This window comes from Phocoena phocoena, chromosome X (genome assembly GCF_963924675.1).
Source record: "Phocoena phocoena chromosome X, mPhoPho1.1, whole genome shotgun sequence".
NCBI classification, from domain to species: Eukaryota; Metazoa; Chordata; class Mammalia; order Artiodactyla; family Phocoenidae; genus Phocoena; species Phocoena phocoena.
Window position 1 is genome coordinate 126,131,898 of NC_089240.1, and position 23,716 is coordinate 126,155,613.

General features: G+C 51.5%; 1 protein-coding gene across 2 annotated transcripts; it reads left to right on the forward strand.

Moving 5' to 3' along the window:
• The first annotated feature begins 6,481 nt into the window (after positions 1-6,481).
• On the forward strand, positions 6,482-13,424 carry HMGB3 (high mobility group box 3). 2 transcript variants are annotated; one of them, XM_065900500.1, is made up of 5 exons: positions 6,482-6,530; positions 11,234-11,388; positions 11,665-11,804; positions 12,284-12,458; positions 12,896-13,036. In XM_065900500.1, exons 1-5 carry the CDS (start codon positions 6,482-6,484, stop codon positions 13,034-13,036), a joined length of 660 nt encoding a protein of 219 aa, XP_065756572.1. The 2 variants fall into 2 exon arrangements, with proteins under 2 accessions (XP_065756572.1, XP_065756574.1); XM_065900502.1 differs by lacking the exon at positions 6,482-6,530 and adding an exon at positions 8,950-9,024 and having other exon boundaries at positions 12,896-13,424.
• Positions 13,425-23,716: the final 10,292 nt, after the last annotated feature.

Sequence of the window (23,716 nt, forward strand, 5' to 3'; positions counted from 1 at the left end):
TACATATATCATGTTAAAAAGAAGGCTTTTACTAGAAACATCTCAAGGCAGGCTGACCTGAGAGTCACATCACATTGAAAAATGTGTCCAGAATCATTTGCAAAGATTACCAAGCAAAGGAGATGCGTTTATGAATAGAAACATACTTTTGAATGAACATCCACCTCACTGCAAGACCATAGAATCCGAGCATCTCCACCCGTTTATTCATTTGACCAATATTCACTGGGCATTTACAGCGTGCTTTCTTCTATGCATTTGAGAAAGCGGGCGGGAGGATGGCTGCCCACGAGGAGCTTAGGCTCCAGCGCCCTGGAGATCATCTAGTATCTAGTGCAATTCCCTGACTGTCCAGAAAGGGAGACTGAGCGTCAGGGGTTTGTCTAGGGCTTTCCCAAGGCCTCTTGCAGCTGTGGAGGAGCAGAGGGCAGAGCCCCTGCCTGTGATCCTAGGATGACGGTCCTTCTAAGATACCTCTGTGTGTTTGGATTTGGAAATGCAGAGCTATTTGCCCAGTACTTCATCAAGTGATATTCCTTGGCGCCTCAGAAGGCAACGGTGAGGTTGGCCCTTGTCAATTACTTAGGATGTCCATTTCAAAAATGCACGTTAGCTCTACCTTGGGCAAAAGTCTCCCTCACAGCAAACACTGGCCGGCTGAGCCTAGACTCTGTTGCAGGCCGTGGAGGTGGGGCCGTTGGGAGATGAGGAGCTCAGCCCTTGCTCTGAACCTGGCGATGACAGTACCATGTCCTACCCGCCCCCTTGCTAGGGTTCTGGCCCCTCCCCACTCCCTGCTCAGGTGCCGGGAACTCAGGACCAGGAACCCACCAGGTATTTAGAGGACAAATGCTGTGTAGGACTGGTGTGGGCGTGAGGGCGGGTGTAGGGGCGTGCATTCAGATGCACTGGTCCAGCTCGTCTTGATCCTATAGTTCAGGTCGCAGACAGCCCAGAGAGAGCTGATTTGCTAAGGAAGATGCAATTCCCAGCATAGACAACTGTTTCTTGGCTGTGGACAAATATGGTTCAGGCTTGTGCCGCCTATGTTTGGGTCGTCCTCTGACCGATACTCCTCTGCATTGTCTGAAGAGCTCAAAGTGAGATCCAAGGTGACCATTAGAACCGTGAACACTTCTCGAGTGAGACATTGCACTGAGTGTTTCACAGGATCCCACAACGACTTATGATGTGGGTACTATTACTACTCTCACTTGTGCAAATGGGGACACTGAGGGATGGAGAGCCGAGGTTGCTTGCCCGAGTTGCACGGCTGGCATGTGGCCCCTGCTCTTTCCCACACACCTGACCGACATGCTCCGCGGTGCTATTCGGACTTGGGAGCTCCCTTTGTGAGCCAGAGCCCTAGTGAATGCTGCAAATCCACCGCAGGACTCCAGGGCTGAGAAACAAAGAATGGGAGTCCCCACCCTCCCTGCGGTCCCACAGCACTGCCCTGGGTACCAGGCAGCCGAAGGGGCCTGCCTTGGGCTGTCTTCCACGAGTCGGGTAGATACATGCAACTCCCCTGCTTGGCTGAGTGAAGTCCTTTGTGGAATTGGCACTGGTCCTCTAGTTTTCTCATCACCTCTCCCCCCAATCAGAGAGGGCCGCCGCCTCCTTCTGCGAGGGCGTTCCCTCCACACCAGCATCAGAGTGTCTCCTGGGTCCCCAGCCACGTGCTCGTTGGGCAGAAGCCCAATTGAGACAGACACTCAACAAGCAATCGTGCCACAAAGGAGACCAGAGGGAAGCAAGGGAAGTGTGGGCAGGGGATGTCCCCTCACTGGCTGGGGGCTGGGCTGAGGTCTCAAGGTAGCAGGAATAGCAAGTAAGCACACACTCCCAGGGATGGGAGAGAGGAGGGCCTGTGGAGGGAACTGGCATTAAGAGTGAAGGGGGCCTTCCCTGGTGGTCCAGTGGTTAAGAACCCGCCTTCCAGTGCAGGGGACGCAGGTCCAATCCCTGGTCGGGGAACTAAGATCCCGCGGCCCGTGCGCTCCAGAGCCTGCGCACTAGAGAGCCCGCTGGGGTTAGGGAGCAGAGGGTGGGGAAGAGGTTGCAGAAGCACGCAGGGTGTGCTCTGGTCTGCAGAAGTGGGGAGGAGAGGCCATGGAGGGCTGACGTGACAGCTAGATTTACAATTTGAAAAAAGATCACGCTGGCTCTGGCTGGGAGGTGGGCAGGTCACAAATCCAGCTACTTTCCCCACCCTCGCTGCCAAGGTCTCAAATGCTGGCCCACACCAGCCTCTGGGCCCCTCTGGCCCATCCCCCACCCCCACCCCCGCAGCGACAGGGGAGAGCTTTCTCAGATGGAGCTCTGATTGGGTGACCACCTGCTCAGAATTCTGCCATGGCTGCCCATTTTCCGGAGCCTCTGAAAACCTACTGTGTCTGCCAGGACAACCTCTGTGTCTCCAGAGCGGCTCTTACTGCCCCGTTTCCTGGCCACAGTAGCTGTCGAGTCCTCACGCCAGTTCAGTGCACACTTTCACACCTCCGTTCACGGGTCCTGCTTTCCCCATGGCCTGCGGTAATTTGCTCCTTCTCAGCCCGTGGAACCCTCACTAACCCTGGATGCCAGGCTCAACGTGACCTCCTGTACTCAGAAAGCCTTCCCAGACCCACTCCACCTTCCTCTGGCCTTCGCTTGTTCTATTCTGCTGACATTTATTTCATCCTCGACCCGTTTACTGCTTGTTGGTGTGTCTGCTCTCTCGAGACTGTGGGTTGCCTGAGGGTGGGGACTCTGCCTTAAGAATGTAAGTGGTCAAAGTCGATGGAAAACTCATTGTTAACAAATCTGAATGGAGTCCCCGCTCTGTGCTACACGCTGGGGAGATGGCAGAGAACAGAGCAGACAGAGGTGTCCGCTCTCATGAGCTCGTGTTAAGTGCACGTGGATAAATAGGAAGGCAGGGGATGCGGAATTGCAGCTTTCAATAGGGTAGTCAGGGAAGGTGACATTGGAGCAAAGATCTAAGGGAGGTGAGGGCAAGAGCCTCGCAGATATAGGGGCGAAGAGGTGGGGGCAGGGTGAGGAGAGACTTGAGAGATAGAATCAGAGGTGAGTGTGGTGAGGGGGAGTGACTTGGGCTGTACCCTGAGGGGACAGGGTAAAGGTCCAAGGGTCCTGAACCGCGGAAGGACAGGGTCTGACTTAGCAAGTTGCCTCCGGCCGCTGTGCAGAGACAGACTGAAGCTGCTGGGGCAGGTGACATGTATGCTGATGACAGGTGTCATCCTTGGCAGTCAGGTTCTATCACTGGCCACTGGGCCTGTTTCTAAAGCCCTTTTCCCAGAGGACTGGGCATGTGGAGGGCCTTTGCAAGGCCACATTTCAGGTTCGTTTTGGTTTGGGGGGAGAGGCAGGGTGGGTGAAGATGGCAGAGTCATTCTCTTTGTGAAGCCCCATCGGCCAGCCTAAGAACGATGACGCCCAAAGAGATGCCAGGGACCAGCCGCTGCCCCTCCTTCTCATGACGGGAAACTTAGGCCCAGAAAAAGGGCGCGGGGAGCATTTTAAAAGCAACAACTCCTATCCCGAAAGTGGCAATCTTCAGCTCTCCCCTCCCCACCGCAGGAATCCCTTTGGCTCAAGTGAGGAGAAACAGTTTGTACCGTTTCCCAAAGAGGGGGATGCTGGCCCATTGGCTGCTCAGTGAGTCAGAGCCGGGCCTTTGCATCACTTGGGCGGCCACAGAAGGGCCTGTGGTATCAGGTGGTCAGAAACCCGGGGCGGCTCTGAGAATCTGGCGCTGCGCTCTAGGTGGGAGGGGGTCTGGGGTGAGGCGGTCTAGACCCAGTCACCCAGCAGTGGGTAAAGTCTTCAAGGCCTGACAGGGCAGGGCTGCTCCCGGAATGGGCTGGGTCAGCGGAGGTGACCCCACTGAGCGTCTCCTCCCCTCCTCGCCCTTCCCCATCACAGCTCTCCCAGGACTGGGTGCCTGGGAGAGCAGGGACCCTTCATTTCATCTTCATCTTCGCCAGGAACCCTGGCCCACCTGGCACGTCCTTGACTCGGGATGGCCTTGCATGGAGGAGGACTGTGTGCCCACAGGGCAGCAGTGTGGGCAGTATCGTGGCTCCCGCACTCCCTTCCCGCGGCGGTCTGACCCATGGCCTCGGGGGCAGGCGAGGTGGCGCAGGCTGGCCCCGCCCTCCCATCTGTTCCCCACCTGGAACCCCTTCTTCCCGAGGGCGCTGGCTGCCCCTGCCACCTCGCCAATGGCTATTGCATCCACAGTGGAGCTGAGCTATTAAGAGTAAGACAGGGCTTCCCTGGTGGCGCAGTGGTTGAGAGTCCGCCTGCCGATGCAGGGGACGCGGGTTCGTGCCCCGGTCTGGGAAGATCCCACGTGCCGCGGAGCGGCTGGGCCCGTGAGCCGTGGCCGCTGAGCCTGCGCGTCCGGAGCCTGTGCTCCGCAATGGGAGAGGCCACAACAGTGAGAGGCCACAGCAGTGAGAGGCCCGAGTACTGCAAAAAAAAAAAAAAAGTAGAGGGCTTCCCTGGTGGCGCAGTGGTTGAGGGTCCGCCTGCCGATGCAGAGGACACGGGTTCGTGCCCCGGTCCAGGAGGATCCCACATGCCGCGGAGCGGCTGGGCCCGTGAGCCATGGCCGCTGAGCCTGCGCGTCCGGAGTCTGTGCTCCGCAACGGGAGAGGCCACAACAGTGAGAGGCCCGTGTACCGCAAAAAACAAACAAACAAACAAACAAACAAAAAAGAGTAAGACAAGTGTGGGACTTCTCTGGTGGTCCAGTAGTTAGGATTCCACGCTCTCACTGCCAGGGGCCCAGGTTCAATCCCTGCTCCCTGATCGGGGAACTGAGATCCCACAAGCCCCACGGTGCGGCCAAAAGAAAAGAGTAACACAAGCGTGACACTAAGGGTCAAGAGACCAGTCTTCCAGCCCCTGCTCAGCCACTGACTCCTGGGGGGCCCTCTGTGGCAGGAGGGGGCTGGGCTAGTGGGCTTCCGAGGTGCCAGGGCCTCTAATGCTCTACAATCCCATTAGAAGAGAGCCGGAGAGCCTTGGTAGGAAAACACTTTCCTCTCTTCGGGAAAAGAGTCCAGTTGGAATGTAACTCCCACCCAAGAGCAGAGGGAAGGTGAGGTGGAGGTGCCAGGGGAGGCCCCAGATCCCCTGGGAGTGAGCAGAGTGGGGCAAGGGCCCTGGGAAGGCCTAGAAGCCAGCAGTTAGACTCCCTACCTGTGAAGACTGGAATTTACAAAGGCTCCCAGTTTACTAGTGAAAGGCTGTGCTCATTGTGGGATCTTCACAGCAAGTGCCCTTAACATATTTTAAGTGATTCAACAATCTGACCCCACCTCTGCCCCCGAAATCCACCCTGGCGCGTTTCCATTGATTCTTCAAAGGAGGCTGGCCTGGATGGGCCTCGGGGATGTCACCCTTAAGCCCTGGGTGCTCAGATGGAGACCTCGGGTGGGGTTGGGGGACGGTGAGGTCTAAGGAACCAGGGTTTCATTTCTGTTGAATGATGAAGATTCCCCTTAGTTTTGGGGGAAGGGGGTCTTGAACTGACAGGCATCGAAAACCTCTTTACCACACTCTGTCATATTTCCTATTGCCTTGGAATATTTTCCTAACGTCTCCAGGCAGCGAAGTGGCTTACAGGATTCTGGTTTGAGATTCTCCTGCGTGGACGGGCCTGACCTCAAAGGGGATTGATGTAGCTAAAGCGCTTTCCAGCGCCTTGACCAGTTGGAGCGACGCCAAGCCACTGGGCACTGAACTTTGCTGCAGACAGAAGAGGCAACTTGCCTTGGAAGCCCTGAGTCCAGGCCATGCCCGGGCATCCCTGACTTTCTGTCACTTTTTTCACCTTCCAGGCTGTTTCTTAGCCGTGCCCTGGGTGGCCTTTTACAGGTGACAGTCAGATCACTTTCACACTCAACCTCACAAGCAGACTGGACAGTGGCTGGGGTAGATAACGCAGGTCGAATCACCTTTGACACATGACGCTGAGGCTGGCAGAGCTGAGGTGACATGGCAGAAGGCCCACCATGAAGTCAGTGACAGAGTCCAAAGCCACTGCCTCGCCCCTGCCCTCCAGTCCCAACCCCGCTTCACCCCATCTCCCTTCTCTTATTTATTTATTAGTAGACATTCAAGACGTGTACGTGGGATTGAATTATGAGAGAGTTTCTGCTGAGGTAGGGACCTACCAGGCACTGCCTGCACTCCAGCTGCTGCCACAGACAGGCCGTGCTGAGGAGAAACCTAGGCTGCGAGGGGCCTCCCAACTGAGGCTCATGTGGAATAGATGGAGGAACTGGGGAGACTGGGCCTGAAGGAGACCTGGAGACTTGGGGTGATATGTGTGTTTGTTGGGGGCAGGTCAGGGAACCATGGCAACAGCCTTCACATCTCTGGCACGGGTCAGCGTGACCACAGGTCGAAGCTTCAGGCCAAGTGCTTCAACCTGATAAGAGGAGTGGCTTTCTTGGGAGCAGACATGAAAATTCTTCCTTTGAAGAATGGGAGGAAGCCTTTCGTCATTCAAAGTACATACACAGAAATCGGAGGCAGCGGGTAGGGAAGAGGGGGTCTTGACGGTGATGTCTGGACACCACTCACCGTAAGCTCTCTTCTGGCCGGGAGAGGCTCTTATTTCTCTGGCTTGGCTTTCAAACTCCTGCCCCTGGGAATGCCCTGGGTGTGAGTGTGTACACACGTGCTGCTTGTGACTTCCCTGTGCTTGTAAGTGTGACCCTCACCAACCACTCGAGGGCTTGCCAAGTCGTGCCCGTGGGCTCTGAGGCTGACTACTCTGGTTCCCCCAGCTTGGTGCTTGCCAACTTCTAAGGGCAGCCTCCCACTGTGGCCAGGACACCAGGCGGTGGCTGGACCAGAAGGAGGCCCCTGTCCTCCTGAGACCCTGACTCCCATCTCTGGCCTAGAAAGGCCTGACAACATTGAGAGGCTAGGGCACTCTGTAGACTGGTTAGACCATAAGTGGAGGCCCTGCTCCCCTCTGGGAAGGGTAGAAACAGAAGAGGGGGGAGTGGCTTGGGCAGATCAGACCCTGAGAACCTGATCGTGGAAGAAGCTGGAGCTGTCCGCCTGGAGAAGAGACTTGGCCTGCTGTGAAATCTCTGAAGGGTAAGCGATTGGACTGTGTGTAGGATGGTGGCCCCAGGACTCAGAGATAGCCCCAGACGGAAGACAGCCCAGAAGGGAGGTGGTAAGCTCACTGTGAGTGGAGGTATGCAAGCACAAGGTAGGCAACCACTCAGCTAGCTCTAACAGGGACCCTTAGACGAGGGAGCCTTAAGATGTCTGCATTCCTAAGAGTCTGTATGTTGGGGACCTAGGAAACTGACTTGATAGCTGTGGCTCTTGTCAAAAGAGCACTATCTTTGCCTTTTGGTCTCAGTTGGATCCCTAATGTTGGAAGCCCAGCAGTGCCAGCTGCAGGGGCTCAGACTTGCCCAGGACATTCAGAGGAGTTGGCAAGAGCTGGGTGGGGGTGGGGAGGCAGGTGTCTTGTGAGGTCAGCTCCCTTGCATACCACAAACTCAGCTACAGTTTCTGGAAACAGCATTTGGAAAACTCATCTTTTGGTGGGTCTCATCTCTAACTATGGGAATTGTAGATAGCTGGCTATCTTGGCCTTCCAAAGTGCTTTAGAAAGGGAACTTCGATAGAAATTCATGATGCCTCTTCTACTATTTTTTCTAAATTTCAACCCTTGAAATGTGCTCCTTTTTCTCCCCCTTCCTTTTTTCTTCCATTCTTTCCAGGATGCTCATGGTATCTCCAAGAGGGAAGGGGGCGCTCAGATATTTTTCAACAGGCCTCATACTAGCATCTGGAAAGGGACATTTCTTCCTCCTGTGTGACTCTCCTGTACAAGGCAGGACATTTGGCATCCCTGGCCATCCCGTCCTCATATTAAATTCCAGCAGCATATCCCAGTAATGGAGCATTTCCCAACATCCCTTAGAGGTGACACTGTCCCCCTCAACACACGCATTTTGAAAACCATTGCCTGAATCCCCCCAAAAGAACTGACTGGCTCAAGGCCATACCACCCAGTGACAAAGCCAAGGCCAAGTCAAATCTCATTCATTTATTCCGAGAACTTTTATTCTTCAACAGGGTGTGTGTCAGAAGAGCAAAGGGAACGCGGGCCTGAACTGAGGCAGTGAAGAGGGGACTCCCCGCCCGCAAAACTACTACTTCCCATGATTTCTCTCCTTTTGCCAAACTCCGGTTTCCTCCTCTAGCCCACCTAGCTCGCCGCTTCCGCAATTGCAGCACAGATCGACTTTCTGGCAATTAGTGGAAAGAGTGTAGTCGAGCGCGATCCGCGGGAGGAGAATCAGGTGCTTTTCAGGCGGGGCAGGGGAGTGAGAGTGCCGAAACCCAGAGGTCTCCGGAGCTAGCAGCCGCCTTCCGCCGGGCATTCGAGAGTGAGCTGCCGCCAGGCCCCAGCGGCAGAGTCACGGCGGAACTCGGTGGAGGTGGAGGACCGTCGACCCTCGCGGTTGATCCCTGGAGGTGTCCCGGGGCGAGGGGGGGGGCTGTCTGGGGGCCAGGGGTCGGGGCTGGGGGCTCACAGGCCGCGGCGCAGAGGGAGCAGAGAGCAGCGCAGCCGGGCTCGAACTCGCCCTCGCCCTCCAGACACCAGAGGCCGAGGCCGCTGGGAATGGCGGGACCACCTCTCCAAAGTCCTTTGAGATCCCAGCTCTGTTCGAAGACGGGGGTGCGGGGGGTGGGACAGCGAGATTATTATTATTCCTCTGTTTTGCCTCTGCAGCCAGCGCCGGCGGGTTGTTCTGTTTGAATGAATGATCCCAGCGGCCGCGCCCAATGGGCGCCCGCGCCTGTTTAATATTCATGAGGCCCGCAGCCAATGGCCGGGCGAGGAGGCTGTTTTAAACGGCGGAGCCCGCTGGCCAATCAGGCGGCTCTCGTGGAGGCAGCTAGCGCGAGGCTGTGGAGCGCTGAGCCGCGCGTCGTGCCCTGCGCTGCCCAGACTAGCGAACAATACAGGTACGTTTTGCACCGCCCGCCGCCGCCGCCGCCGCCGCCGCCGCCGCCGCCGCCGCCGCCGCCGCCGCCGCCGCCGCCGCCGCCGCCGCCGCCGCCGCCGCCGCCGCCGCCGCCGCCGCCGCCGCCGCGCCCGCACAACTTTCCGGCCCGCGCTGCCGCGAGCGCGCTCCGCCGCCGCCCCCTGCCTCTCCTCCCTGCGCCCTTCCCTCCCCCTTCGCCTCCTTTCTTGCTAGGTGCGGGAAGGAAGGAGCAATTCAGGTGTTTCAACTTTTCAGTGCTTCAAGCTGAGCTCCCCGCTGTCGGGGCTGGGCTCCCTCCGCGGAGCCACCCCCTCGGCCGACGCCCCCGGGGCAGCGGCCCAGGGACCGAGGCCCCCTGAAGCCAGAGGTTCGGGCAGCTGCGGCGGCGCGAGCCGAGGGGCGGCTGCGGGTTCGGGCGGCGCGCGTCCCGGCGCGGGGCGGCGGCCGGGGGAAGGGGGCCGGTGCTCCCCGGCCCGGGACGGACTCCGCGGGGGGCGGGCGATCGCTGCCCGCCGGGGGCTACGGCGCAGGCAAACTTCACTCCGGGGCTCGGCGGGCGCCGTGCAGACCCGCGGGCTGCACTGCTGCTTCTGCATTAACATGGCCGTCGCGGGAGCGCCCGGCGGCCCGTGGTGGGCGGGCGCGGGCCAGCCGCCCCCCGCTCCTCTCCTGCCCGCCGGGCACCGCCGCCGCCGCCGCGAACATGGCTGGCGCGGCGCTGGGCTCGGGCGAGCGGAGGGCCGGCGGGCGGGTGGGCGGGGTGGGCGGCGGCGGCTCCCGGGCGGGCTCCGGGATCGGCCCCGGCGCTCGCGGCCTGCGGCCGGAGGCGTGGAGAGCCGGGGTCGCCGCCGCGGGCCCCGGCGCGGCCGAGCGTCATGGCCGCACGGGTGCCTTTGTTATCCGGAGCAGTGCGCCCCGCGCCGGCGGGGGCGGGGGGGCTCCGGCCCGCGGCCCCCGCAGCCCCGGGCTGGGCGGGGCGGGGTGGGGGCTGGCGAGCAGGCGGCGGCGGCGGCGGGGCCCGGACCGCTTTGTTCGCCGCCGCCTGCGCCGGCCGCGCGCGGATCAGCCATTTTAGCGAACGGGGCTCGGAGGCACGGCTGGCGCCGCCGTCGCCGCCGCCGTTGCTCGCCCGGCTCCGCGCCCCCGGCGCGCTGCCGCCGCCGCCGCCGCCGCCCCCGACCCCGTGCGCCTCCCGGGGGTGGCAGCGGCGGATTTCAGGGGCACTTTCTTTCATCAGGAAGCTTTTGACAAAATGGAAGGTGAATTATGTGTGTCCCGGTGACCCAGCGCGGGGCCGAGCCCCGCTGCCCATGGCCGGCCCGGGGTTCCCCCGCGACCCGTCCCGCCGCACCCATGCCGCCGCCGCGGGGCCCTAATTCAGCCCTTCGGTCTGTCCCTGCGAAGGGGAGCGCTTTAGTTTTGCGTGATGACCTTGGGTGTGGGAAAAGGAAAAGATGGCGGGAAGCAGGGGGGGTGGGACAGGGACGATGACACGCCACAGCTGCATTTTTATTTGGAAACTTTGGAGAAAGTGTTCCTGGCTGGACATGCGTTCCGCTTTACGGACGAGCAAGACTACCCCTTTTGGTCTCCCCTCCCCCTTTAGGTAACGATGAAGTGACAGATTTGAACTAGTAGTACAAGGGATATCTGCTCACTTGCCGGCTCACCCTTCTTGTAAAAGCCATTTCTATAAGCCAGAACGCTTCAAAAATAGTGAAATTTCAAATGTTCCCTCTTTGCACTTCTGCTGCTTGGATCTTGTGTTTGGCAGTGGTGACAGTATTTTTGTCTCTAACATAGTAAAACAGATGACCAGTTAGCCTTAAGTCGTTGGTTTCAAGCTTCAGCCATCCACCTGCGCCCTCTACACATGTGTCCTCCCCGTTATGTGATTGTCGTTTTCAAAACGTGGTAGTTCTGAGTCGGAATATACCTCTAAGCCACCCAACTTGGGTTGGTTCCATTTGGACAACTTGATCTCTCTCAGAGAAGTAACTCGCAAACCAGCGCACTTCATGCTGGTCAAAAGTTAAATGACATGCGACAGTGAAACTGATTTCCTCCCCACTCTTCCTTCAGCTGCAAGTGGCATCTGGGGGGAGGAGGGTTCTTCCTAAATGGCCACCTTTGGTATATCTTGTATATATTCATTGTATTTGTTTTTCTTTCTCTCTTCCTTTCATTAGTCAAGATGGGTAAAGGTGATCCCAAGAAACCAAAGGGCAAGATGTCTGCTTATGCCTTCTTTGTGCAGACGTGCAGAGAGGAACATAAGAAGAAAAACCCCGAGGTCCCTGTCAATTTTGCAGAATTTTCCAAGAAATGCTCCGAGAGGTGGAAGGTATTTTTCTCTTGTGTCTTTCGAGCCAGTCCTAGTTGGATTTCACACTTTGTGCTTACTTACCTTCAGTGTAACCCCAGGTGGCTGTTTTCTTCCTCTTAGACTCGTCTTGCCTGTCTTTAGAACTTTGCATGTGTGCTTTTATTTTCGAAGAGTCTACCAGGGTTTAAGTCCCCTTTTGCAAGTGATTATAGCAGCTGCCACTTTAACTACAGGACAGCTGAACAGGTACGTGCTCACTGCATTGAGGACTTTAACAGGTCCTATTCTTTGCAGACAATGTCTGGGAAAGAGAAGTCTAAATTTGATGAAATGGCAAAGGCAGATAAAGTGCGCTATGATCGGGAAATGAAGGATTATGGACCAGCTAAGGGAGGCAAGAAGAAGAAGGACCCGAATGCTCCCAAGAGGCCACCGTAAGTGACTGTAGGATTCAGGATAACAGTTAAGAGCTTTCCTTCTGCTTGAAAGATTTTTTAAAAGATAACTTTACCTAAAAAATGTTGAGATACCTCTGCAAAACATTCTGTACTTTGAGCTTTAAAATGCAGGGCCAGGGAAGTCCGGAGTTACGGCTGTGCATGCGAGCTGTGCGCCTGGTTGGCTGTCGGCCTTTCCACTGGAAAGGAGGCAGACAGTCCAGTTCTGGGTGTCAGGGTCCATGGGCACGTTCTCTCCCCTCTTCCCAGGAACTGAGGAAGCACCATATATTTCTGAAGCGTCTTAAGCATTCTGGTACCTACAACTTTGTAACATTGCGCATGGCATCACACATTTCTTCACGTGGCAGGAGTCATAGTGGTAGGAACACGGGATTTCGACTTCACACGGGATTTCGACTTCAGCTCCCATTTTGGTGGGTTCTCATCTAACGTATACCATTCTCCCCTCCAAGGTCTGGATTTTTCCTGTTCTGTTCTGAATTCCGCCCCAAGATCAAATCTACAAACCCTGGCATCTCTATTGGAGATGTGGCAAAGAAGCTGGGCGAGATGTGGAATAACTTAAGTGACAGCGAGAAGCAGCCGTACATCAACAAGGCAGCAAAGCTGAAGGAGAAATACGAGAAGGTGAGAGGGGAATCAGTGTGCCCTGCGCGGGCTGGGGCCCCTGGGAGCCTGGATGGGGTGAGCAGTCAGCTGCCCTGGCTGTGGCTGGGCCGGGGGTGGCAGGCTACAGGAACAGTCTCCACTCCACATCAGCCTGGTGTGCTGGTGGTCTGGCTTCCGACCGATGTTTGTATCTGGGGCAGCTTTTCAGGCAGGCCTCGAACTTGGATCATGTGGGATGCCCCGGGCAGAGGGTCCGATAGTGCTATTCACGGGACTTCGAGAGCCCTTGAACGCCCATTCACTCTGCAGTTGCAATGGCTGAGAACCCAACTTGAATCTGGAAACAAATACTGGAAAGAGCAGCCCTGTCTTCCTCCCTCGTTTTCTTATTCTGGGGCCGGGACGGCTTTGCTTCTGCCCTTGGCTCATTTGGAATGCGTCCCTGTTCCTTCCAGGATGTCGCAGACTATAAGTCTAAAGGGAAGTTTGATGGCGCCAAGGGCCCTGCTAAAGTTGCCCGGAAAAAGGTGGAAGAGGAAGATGAAGAGGACGAGGACGAGGACGAGGACGAGGAGGAGGAGGAGGAGGATGAATAAAAGGAACTGTTGGCCTGTCTCCTTGTGAATTACCTTAGCGTAGTGGGCGCAGGGGTGGCCGCAAGCTCTCGCCTGGGGTGTGCCTGTTGCCTCCATTAGGTTGAATTACCCAGTTGGATCATGATTCTATCGTAGTCTCTCAGAGTGCTCTAGCAATTGTCAGTGGTTTACGTGAAGTGGCCATGGGTGTCTGGAGCACCCGGAAACTGTATCAAAGTTGTACATATTTCCAAACATTTTTAAAATGAAAAGGCTCTCGTGTTCTCCTCACTCTGTGCACTTTGCTGTTGGTGTGACAAGGCATTTAAAGATGTTTCTGGCATTTTCTTTCTTTTTTTAATTTGTGAGGTGGTGTGTTAACTCTATGGTCATTGGCTAGGAATCCCGAGTTCTCAACTGTACATATCTATAGTTTGTAAAAAGAACAAAGCAACCGAGACACACTCTTAACGCTCCTTGCTTGGCGTGGAGGCTGTAGGAGCGATGCCTTCCGGAGAGGCCATAGCTCAGGGCGTGCACTGTGGGGCTGGACCTGTGGACACTGCAGTGGGCATCCATTTAGCTTCAGGTTGTCTTGTTTCTGTATATAGAGACATAGCATCCCGCTGCCATTCTTAGCTGTGGAAAAGGGGGGGGTCAGCTGGCATGAGAAGTGTTTTGGATCCTTTTTAGTTGAAGTGCAGTAGTTTTAAATTGTTTGTTTTTTAAACAAACCATAGAACTCTTCATTGTCAGCAAAGCCAAGAGCCACTGCATTGATGAAAGTTCAAGAACGTTCTGTACTAAACACGATCTGCAATGTTCTGTTATTTTTTTTTTGTATGTTTAGAGTGCTGAAATGTTTTTGAAGTTAAATAAACAGTATTACATTTCTAAAATCGTGCTCTATGATAGTCTAAATGTCTGACTCACAGCAGTCCTAGCAGGAGGACAACCTACCCCATGGTATCTGGTGATTAGCCTGGTGAATCTGGTAAATGACTGACCTACTGTGGCCAGCCTCCTGAGGATGGAGATTGGAAGAGGGCTACTTGAAGCTGCTGCATGATTTTGTTTGTGTCTGAGAGGCATTAAGATGCACATATGTACAACGGAATATTACTCAGAGGGTGTGGAGAAAAGGGAACACTCTTGCACTGCTGGTGGGAATGTGAATTGGTTCAGCCACTATGGAGAACAGTATGGAGGTTCCTTAAACAACTAAAAATAGAACTATCATATGACCCAGCAATCCCACTACTGGGCATATACCCTGAGAAAACCAGAATTTAAAATGAGTCATGTACCAAAATATTCATTGTAGCTCTATTTACAATAGCCAGGACATGGAAGCAACCTAAGTGTCCATCGACAGATGAATGGATAAAGAAGATGTGGCACATATATACAACGGAATATTACTCAGCCATAAAAAGAAACGAAATTGAGCTATTTGTAATGAGGTGGATAGACCTAGAGTCTGTCATACAGAGCGAAGTAAGTCAGAAAGAGAAAGACAAATACTGTATGCTAACACATATATATGGAATTCAAGAAAAAAAAATGTCATGAAGAACCTAGGGGTAAGACAGGAATAAAGACAGACCTACTAGAGAACGGACTTTAGGATACGGGGAGGGGGAAGGGTAAACTGACAAAGCGAGAGAGACGCATGGACGTGTATACACTACCAAACGTAAGCCGCATAGCACAGGGAGATCAGCTCAGTGCTTTGTGACAACCTGGAGGTGTGGGATAGGGAGGGAGACGCAAGAGGGAAGAGATGGGAACATATGTATATGTATAACTGTTTCACTTTGTTACAAAGCAGAAACTAACAACATTGTAAAGCAATTATACCCCAATAAAGATGTTAAAAAAAAAACTGTTGAATATAGGCGCTAAGGTCATGGCACAAGCAAGATTTAGCACCTTTCAGAAGTTCCAAAAGGTGGGTGGTTAGGATTAAGGCTGACTACTGTGTAGGGTGTTTTTGTTTTTGCGTTTGGTCTCCCACTCTACCCTCCACGTTGTGGGTGTGAAATTCATTGGTAAACAGCAAAAAAAAAAAACCTTTTGGGCTTTATTTTTCCTTTCACCCCTTGCGGCTACCCCCCAGAACTCATACAATAACATTATTTGTTCTGCTCAACCATCAAGGTGGTCTTGAGCTGTAGCAACCTCTCCTGGACCCCAGTGAGGGGTGTGTGGAGGAGGGAGCAGTGTCCTTTTTTTCCCCTGACTTCAAGAAACCAAACACTCCAAGGAAGATGGCTGGGCTCCTGTTGCAGTTTCCATCATGGGGTACCTGCAGGGCAGGCTGATGGAATCAACTGCTTCCAAGGACTAAATGCATCAGAAGAGCCGTCTACCAGTGGTTTGACCTCTGGCAGGTAGATTGTTAAAATGTTAAATCATTCAGCTGGAAGGGCCTTTTGTAAGTTTCCGCGGTTATTAACTGTTGGAAGATGAAGCGTTTTGTCTCAAGTTGGGCTGAGGGGTGAAGGCCATAGTGGCAGATGGTGATCTTAAATATTTTGAGCCCTGTTGTGTACGTGCATTGTAACCGTTGGCCGCAACGAAGTAGCTGAGTGTTGGTATTGCCCAGCGTTAGTCCGCGGATGTGTGTGTTGGAGACGGAAGCGCTCGGGTGTTTAATGACACTGAGGAGAAAGCAGTTTATTTAAAATTCGCTATTTAGAAGCTTGCATGTCTGCAGGCAGCATCTTCCACGTGCTGCCAGGGATGTGGTCATTGGTCAGTGGCCCGATCTCTAATCTGTATTCATAGTCATTCCTTCTCACATCACAACTGTTTGTCCTGAATGTGTTTTTCTAGTTCTAGAAAATGACCACTAATTTAAAAACCCTTGGTCCTAAGGTTTGCCCAGAGGTACCTGTCCAAGATCACCCCTCTGTGCCTCAGCTTTCCCTCCAGCCATTGTTTGGCATTGTTGTGTAAAGCCTCTGCCACCTGGCACACAACCGACCAGCCGAAGACGTGGGAGCTGTGACCAACCTTGTCAAATACGGGAGAGAAGCCCAACTGGTAGTCACGAAGGACAGATTTCTCGCTAAGAGGTGCCCCTCTATCTGGTGGAAACTAGGCAAGTCAACTATGGAAGGGAAAGACTCGAAAGGGGTGACTTTCTTTTGTGCTCCTACAGTGGTTAAACCTAAGTGGGGGACCTGTTAAGTGGTCTTTGATTAAGTAGACATTTCTAAAGAGACTCAGGGCAGCTTGGCCCATTAGCTGCTTGCAGCAAGAGGACTACTGTAAGATTTTCACCCATTACCATGGCTCCTCTTGATGGAATGATGCCTCGTAGCTTCTCTGTGATGCTACAAGTGGCATGGTGTCACCACCTAAGGCCTCAGCTTAGCCTGATTTCTGGGCCCAGGTATGTGTCCCTACAGTGCCAACCTGTTGTTATTTTTTAATCAAAAGGACAGTATCTGCTTTCTCTATCTTCTAACACCCTCACCCCGTTCTCGAATGATGTTTTATCCTTGAAAGAACAAGGCTGTGATGTAGCAACTATTGTCTGCGTCTCCTGTGTGTCTGTTCTTGTTACAAATGTATTTGGGGACGTTGAAGGCATTCATTTTCTGTAATAAAGTTTCTTAATCAGTCTTCACCAGAAGTAATCGGTGGGCTGTCTGCAATCTGTTTGAGATACTGAGCCTCTGTATTTTGGGTTGATTATAATTAAGGTTTGAAAAGTACAAGCTTCGCTGTAACTATAGATCTAAACTAACGTTTAATGGAAAGATGCCATCAAAAAGAGCAAATGTTAAGGACTCCAAAGCCCCTAACTAGATCAACCCTTCAGCCAGAGGGGTAGGGGGAGCGTTGGCTCTGGAGCCCTATGCCAGGGCAAATATGCAATTTGCAGGAGCTGCTATTGATAAAGTGGCTGGGTACTTGTAATCGGCCAGCCCTGCCAACCAGGACTCCCTGAGGCCGAGGGTCCGGGCTCAGTTGGCTGGCAGAGCCAGGCCCAACAAGGAGTTTTGGATGAGAGCCACAGGGCCACTTGCTGTACTTGGCCCCCGGCTTAGTTTCACGTGGAGCCCAAAGCTATTTGGGAGGAGGTGATCTGTGGGCCAACTCTGCAGCCCCAGCCTTCCCTTCCTGCTTCAAACAGAGCAACCCCCGCCTTGTTTTGTATCTTGAGCATCCTCCTAAGATGTTAGCTTAAAAAAGAAACGGGAGAGGCCACGACAGTGAGAGGCCCGCATACCGCAAAAAACAAACAAACAAACCAAAACACTTAGTGACAAACTGAACAAAGTAAGTGTAAAATGTATATGGGGAGAACTACAAAACATTACCGAAAGACCAAAACACTTAGCAACAAACCGAACAAAGTAAGTGTAAAATGTATATGGGGAGGGGCTTCCCTGGTGGCATAGCGGTTGAGAGTCCGCCTGCCGATGCAGGGGACGCGGGTTCGTGCCCCGGTCCGGGAGGATCCCACATGCTGCAGAGCGGCTGGGCCCGTGAGCTATGGCCGCTGAGCCTGCGCGTCCGGAGCCTGTGCTCCGCAATGGGAGAGGCCACAACAGTGAGAGGCCCATGTACCGAAAAAAAAAAAAAATGCTATGATGTATATGGGGAGAACTACAAAACATTACTGAAAGACCTTAAGTACATAAAGAAATGGAAAGACATGCCATGTTCATGGGTGGGCAGAAAAGGTTGTTAAGGTGGCAATACTCCTGAAATTGATCTATGGATACAATGAAATCCCTATCAGAATCCCAGCTGGCTCCTTTGTAGAAATTGACGAGGTGATCCTGAATTTTATATGGAAATTCAGGGGGCCCAGGATAGCCAGAAGAATCTTGAAAAAGAACAAAGTTGGAGGACTCGGACTTCCCAATTTCAAGACTTACTACAAAGCTGCAGTAATCAAGACAGTGTGGTAATGGCATAAGGACAGACATACATACCAATAGATTAAAATTGAGAGTCCAGAAATATACCCATATATATATAGCCAATAGACTTTCAACGAGGGTACCAATACAATTTTATGGGGAAGAGGTAGTCTTTTTTTTTTTTTTTTTTTTTTTTGCGGTATGCGGGCCTCTCACCGCCGCGGCCCCTCCCGTTGCGGAGCACGGGTTCCGGACGCGCAGGCCCAGCGGCCATGGCCCGCGGGCCCAGCTGCTCTGCGGCACATGGGATCCTCCCGGACCGGGGCGTGAACCCGCGCCCCCTGCATCGGCAGGCGGACCCTCAACCACTGCGCCACTAGGGAAGCCCCAAGGATAGTCTTTTAAGCAAATGGTGTTGGGCCAACCGGGTATTCACATGCAAAGAAATAAATTTCGACCCATAACTCAATGCCACATACAAAAAATTAAAAATGGGTCAAAGATCTAAATGTAAGAGCTAAACTATAAAACTCTTCCTAGGAGACATAGGTGTAAATCTTTGGCAATGGTTTCCTAGGACACTGAAAGCACAAAACAGCTAAAGAAAACAGATAAATGGAACATAAAAAAAAAAAACTTTCATGCTTCAAACAATATCATCAGGAAAGTGAAAAGACAATCTACAGAATAGGAGAAAATATTTACAAATCATATATCTGATAAGAATCTAGTATCCAAAACATATAAAGGACCATTATAACTCAATACTAAAAGGACAACCAAATTAAAATGTGGGCAAAAGATCTGAATAGACATTTCTCCAAATCAGATGTACAAATGACAATATGCCCATGAAAAGATGCTCAGCATCGTTAGCCATCAGGAAAATGCGAATCAAAACCATAATGAGATACTTCACTCTTACTAGCATGCATTTAATAATAATATAAAAAAGAAAATAACTAGAATTGGTGAGGGTGTGGAGAAATTGGAACCCTTGTACATTGCTGGTGGAATGTAAAATGGTGCAGTCACTGTGGAAAATAGTTTGGTCCCTGAATCAGAGTTATACATAGAATATGAACATAGACTTTGACCCAGCAATTCCATTCCTAGGTATACACCCAACGAATTGAAACCAGATCGTCAAACAAATACTTGTATGAGAATATTTGTAGCAGCATCATTCACAATAGTTAAAAAATGGAAGCAATCCAAATGTCCATCAAGTAATGAACGGATAAACAAAATGTGGCCTATCCATACAATGCAGTATCATTGAGCCATAAAAAGGAAGGAAGTACTGGGGCTTCCCTGCTGGCGCAGTGGTTGAGAGTCCACCTGCCGGTGCAGGGGACGCGGGTTCGTGCCCCGGTCCGGGAAGATCCCACATGCCGCGGAGCGGCTGTGCCCGTGAGCCATGGCCGCTGAGCCTGCGCGTCCGGAGCCTGTGCTCCACAACGGGAGAGGCCACAACAGTGAAAGGCCCACGTACTGCAACAAAAAAAAAAAGAAAAGAAAAAGGAAGGAAGTACTGACACAGAGGCCACGTAGATGGACCTTGGAAGCCTTGTGTAAAGGGAAAGAAACCAGTCACAAAAGGCCACATATTGTATGATTCCATTTATATGAAATGCCCAGAATAAGGCAAATGCATAGAGTTAGAAAGTGGATTAGTGGTTGCCAGGGGCTAGGGGTTGCTGGTGGGAAATGAGGACTGACTGCTAATAGGTAGGGGGATTCTTTTGGGGAAAATGAAAATGTTCTAAAATTAGATAGCAGTGATAGTTGTACAACTGTGGATATAGTAAAAAGTGTATACTCTAAACGGGCGATGCAGCGGCAGAAAGGTGTTTTTTGCACTTGACAACGTGAGGAACTGGGTGGTCCTTATGGACAGCTGGTTCGGGGGAGTGATGCCGATGGAGAGCTGAGTCCAGAGTGGAGACAGTGGGGGGCGTGGGGTGAGGAACAGAAGCAGGGTAGGTGGTTTTGTTTGTTGCTGTTCTTATTTTTGAGATAGGAGACACATGAGAGGTTGTGATCCATGATGACGCTACCTGTATATCGCCAGGCAAAGTCTCTCCCCCGAGCTCCAGACCTCTAGATCAAATCATCTCTTTGACAAGCCACTTGGATGACCCACAGGCACCTTGAATTCCACATGTTCAAACTTAAGCTCCTCAGCTTCTCCCAAATCTGTTCTTCATCCCAGCCTGCAATCTGGAACTCCATCCCAGCTTATATTTACAAATAGCTATTCACTTAAAGAGAAGTTTCAATTAATAATCACAATGGGAAGTTAGTTATTTAATGCAACCACAAATCTAATGTCACCAATAAGATCTAAGCAGTTATCCTGGGCTCCTTTTCTCACCCCTCCTCTCATTCATGCTGTCGGTGTAGGTAAATCTCTTGTCTCCAAATTCTCTCATAACCCTCGTAGAGCTAGCCTAGGACTTAAGTTTTTCAGGCTTTTGCTCACCAATTTCCCACCAGGGAAATCTCCAACTCTGATGCCCTGGTTGTATCTGTCTGGTATGGTACCGTCAGAGCTGGAGACAAGCTGTAGCTCGGGCCCTTACTATCTTTTGTCTGGATGAATGTAACAGCTTCCCAAATGATTTCCGTGCATTCCCTCTTACCCCTCCTACATCCCCAGACCTAGTAGAGCCACTGATGCATACTTGGTGCTAAATATGTATTCATTGCCTAAATAAATGAATGAAGAGGGACAGATAAGGGGAAAATTCAGCAGAGCTGGACCTCGTAGGCCATCTTAAAAATTTGAGCTTTCCTAAGGTCAAGGGTAAGCGTTGAAGAATTTTTCATCTGTTGGTGTTTGGGGTGTGGTGGATGATGACATGATCAGATAGGTATTGTAGCTAAATTACGATGGCATCTGTGAGGAGGATGGATTAGAAGACACGGGGAGGGGCAAGAGTGAAAGCAACCCTCAACTCTTAGTGACTTAACAACACAACAGAAGAGTTACATCTCACTGACATTACAGTCCTGTCAAATATTTGGCAGGTAGCCCTCCATACTGTGACTCAGGGATCACAGCTCCTTCCATTTGGTGGTGGGACCATCTTCAATCCACGGCCTCTGTGTCACTGCAGAATAGGCTTTATTTTTTTTAACTTAATTTTTATTTATATTGGAGTATAGTTGTGTTAGTTTCAGGTGTACAGCAAAGTGAGTCAGTTATACATATACATATACCATTCTTTTTCCGATTCTTTTCCCATATAGGTTATTACAGAGTGTGAGTAGAGCTCCCTGTGCTATACAGTAGGTCCTTGTTGGTTATCTATTTTATATATAGTGGTGTGTATCTGTTAATCCCAATCTCCCAATTTATCCCTCCCCACCTTTCCCCTTTGGTAACCATAGGTTTGTTTTCTATGTCTGTGAGTCTGTTTCTGTTTTGTAGATCATTTGTGTCATTTTTTTAGATTCCACGTATAAGTGGTATCATATGGTATTTGTCTTTCTCTGTCTTACTTAACTTCATTTAGTATGATAATCTCTAGGTCCATCCATGTTGCTGCAAATGGCATTATTTCATTCTTTTTTATGGCTGAGTAATATTCATTGTAGATATATACCACATCTTCTTTATCCATTCGTCTGTTGATGGACATTTAGGTTGCTTCCATGTCTTGGCTATTGTAAATAGTGCTGCAATGAACATTGGGGTGCGTGTATCTTTTCGAATTCGAGTTTTTTTCTGGATATACTCCCGGGAGTGGGACTGCCGGCTCATATGGCAACTCTATTTTTAGTTTTTTGAGGACCCTCCATACTGTTCTCCATAGTGGCTGTATCAATTTACATTCCCACCAACAGTGTAAGAGGGCTCCCTTTTCTCCACACCCTCTCCAGCATTTATTGTTTGTAGACTTTTTGATGCTGGCCATTCTGACCGGTGTGAGGTGACACCTCATTGTAGTTTTGATTTGCATTTCTCCAATAATTAGTGATGTTGAGCATCTTTTCATGTGCCTGTTGGCCATCTGTATGTCTTCTTTGGAGAAATGTCTATTTAGATCTTCTGCCCATTTTCTGATTGGGTTGTTTGTTTGTTTTTTTTTTTGATATTGACCTGCATGAGCTGTTTGTATATTTTGGAGATTAATCCCTTGTCGGTTGCTTCTTTTGCAAATATGTTCTCCCATTCTCTGGGTTGTCGTTTCGCTTTGTTCATGGTTTCCTTTGCTGTGCAAAAGCTTTTAAGTTTCATTAGGTCCCATTTGTTTATTTTTGTTTTTATTTTCATTACTGTAGGAGGTGGACAGAATAGGCTTTAGAATGAGTCCCGGAAGTGACATTACTTAACTTTCACCCACATTCCAGGGCTCCCGAATGAACTGCAAGGGCAGCTGGGAGATGTGGTCACTCTGTGTGCCCGCGGAGAATATGAAATGGATTCGTGAACACATAGCATTTTCCATTCTATTCAGGGAGATGGAGTAGGGGTGGTTGTGGGAGTCCATCTAGGTGAGGGATGCTGGGGGCTTGTACAGAGTGGTGCTGATGGGGGCAGAAAAGAGTAGTTGGATTCAAGAGGTACTTAGGATCCCTAGGACTTGGTGGGGGGCTGGATGTGCGGGATAAGGAAGAAGGAGGTATTGAGGATGAGCCTGTTTTTCTCACTTGGGGCACTGGAGGGGTGGCAGAGTCTTTCAGCAAGAACCAGTCCCTGAGGAGAAGCAGGTTTGAGAGTGAATCATCTCCAGGATTAGCAGTGTTCAAAAAGGGTAACAGGTCCAAGCTCACGTTTCCCGACTAGGGAGAATTTGGAACTTGGAATCACAGACCATTCATGCTGTCAGCCTCACTCTTTCCCTCTTAGGACTAGTCTGGAAGTTGCATTTTTCAGGCTTTTTTTCATCAGTTTCCCTCTAGGGAGATCTCTAGCTCCAACCCCTGGTAGGATCTGTCTGCTCTGGTAGGATCTTACCAGAGTGTCAGAGCTGGAAATGTCCCTGGAGGGAAACAAAATCCCTTGGGCTAGAAGAGGGCTTCCCCCTTTCCATACTGGCACTTCTCAATCTGTTTCTAAACCCGGAGTATTTGAGGAAAAGCTCACAGAATCTTCCTGCTGTTAGCCTCAGGCCACAGTTGGTTTTTTTCAATCCGCATAGGAAATATGAGATGCACACTTTCCCAGGCTGTGTATTTTGTTCTGGGTTTGTGGTGGCTTTTTGCATGCATGTCAGCTCTGAGACTGTGGCAATGTTGTTTGCGACATTTGACAGTTCCCATTGCAAGATGTGTAGAACATATGATGCTTCTGTCCTCTGTCCAAACCCTCAGTCATTTACATGAAAAAGGGCTCCTATTTCTGTGATGAAACATTCACAGAAGGCTGAAATATGTCACTTAAAAATATTGGGTTAGCCGTGATTTTTTTTTAATCCTCTTGTGCTGGAGCTGCTTTTAACTCCTCTATCAAGAAACACTCTTCTGCATATATTTAATTGATCAAATGAAAGCAGCTGATTGAGAAGCATAATCCCCAAGGTTTCTACCTTGATTTAGACAGGGAAGATCACCCTAAGACTAAGAGGCCACACGGGATTGTAGAGGGAACATCAAATACCTAGCTCGGTGTCTGGATGCAGGAAGAGTACAAATATGAATTTCCCTCCCTGATGCTGCTTACTCCAGGAAGGAGGAGGTCTGGGTTCCAGAGAGTCTAAGTGACTCACCTCAGGTTACACAGAGAGTGGGTGGTGGAGCCAGGATTCAAATTGATGTCCGTGGACTTCAAAGTCTGTGCTATTACCCACCCTGCCTATAGAGAACACAT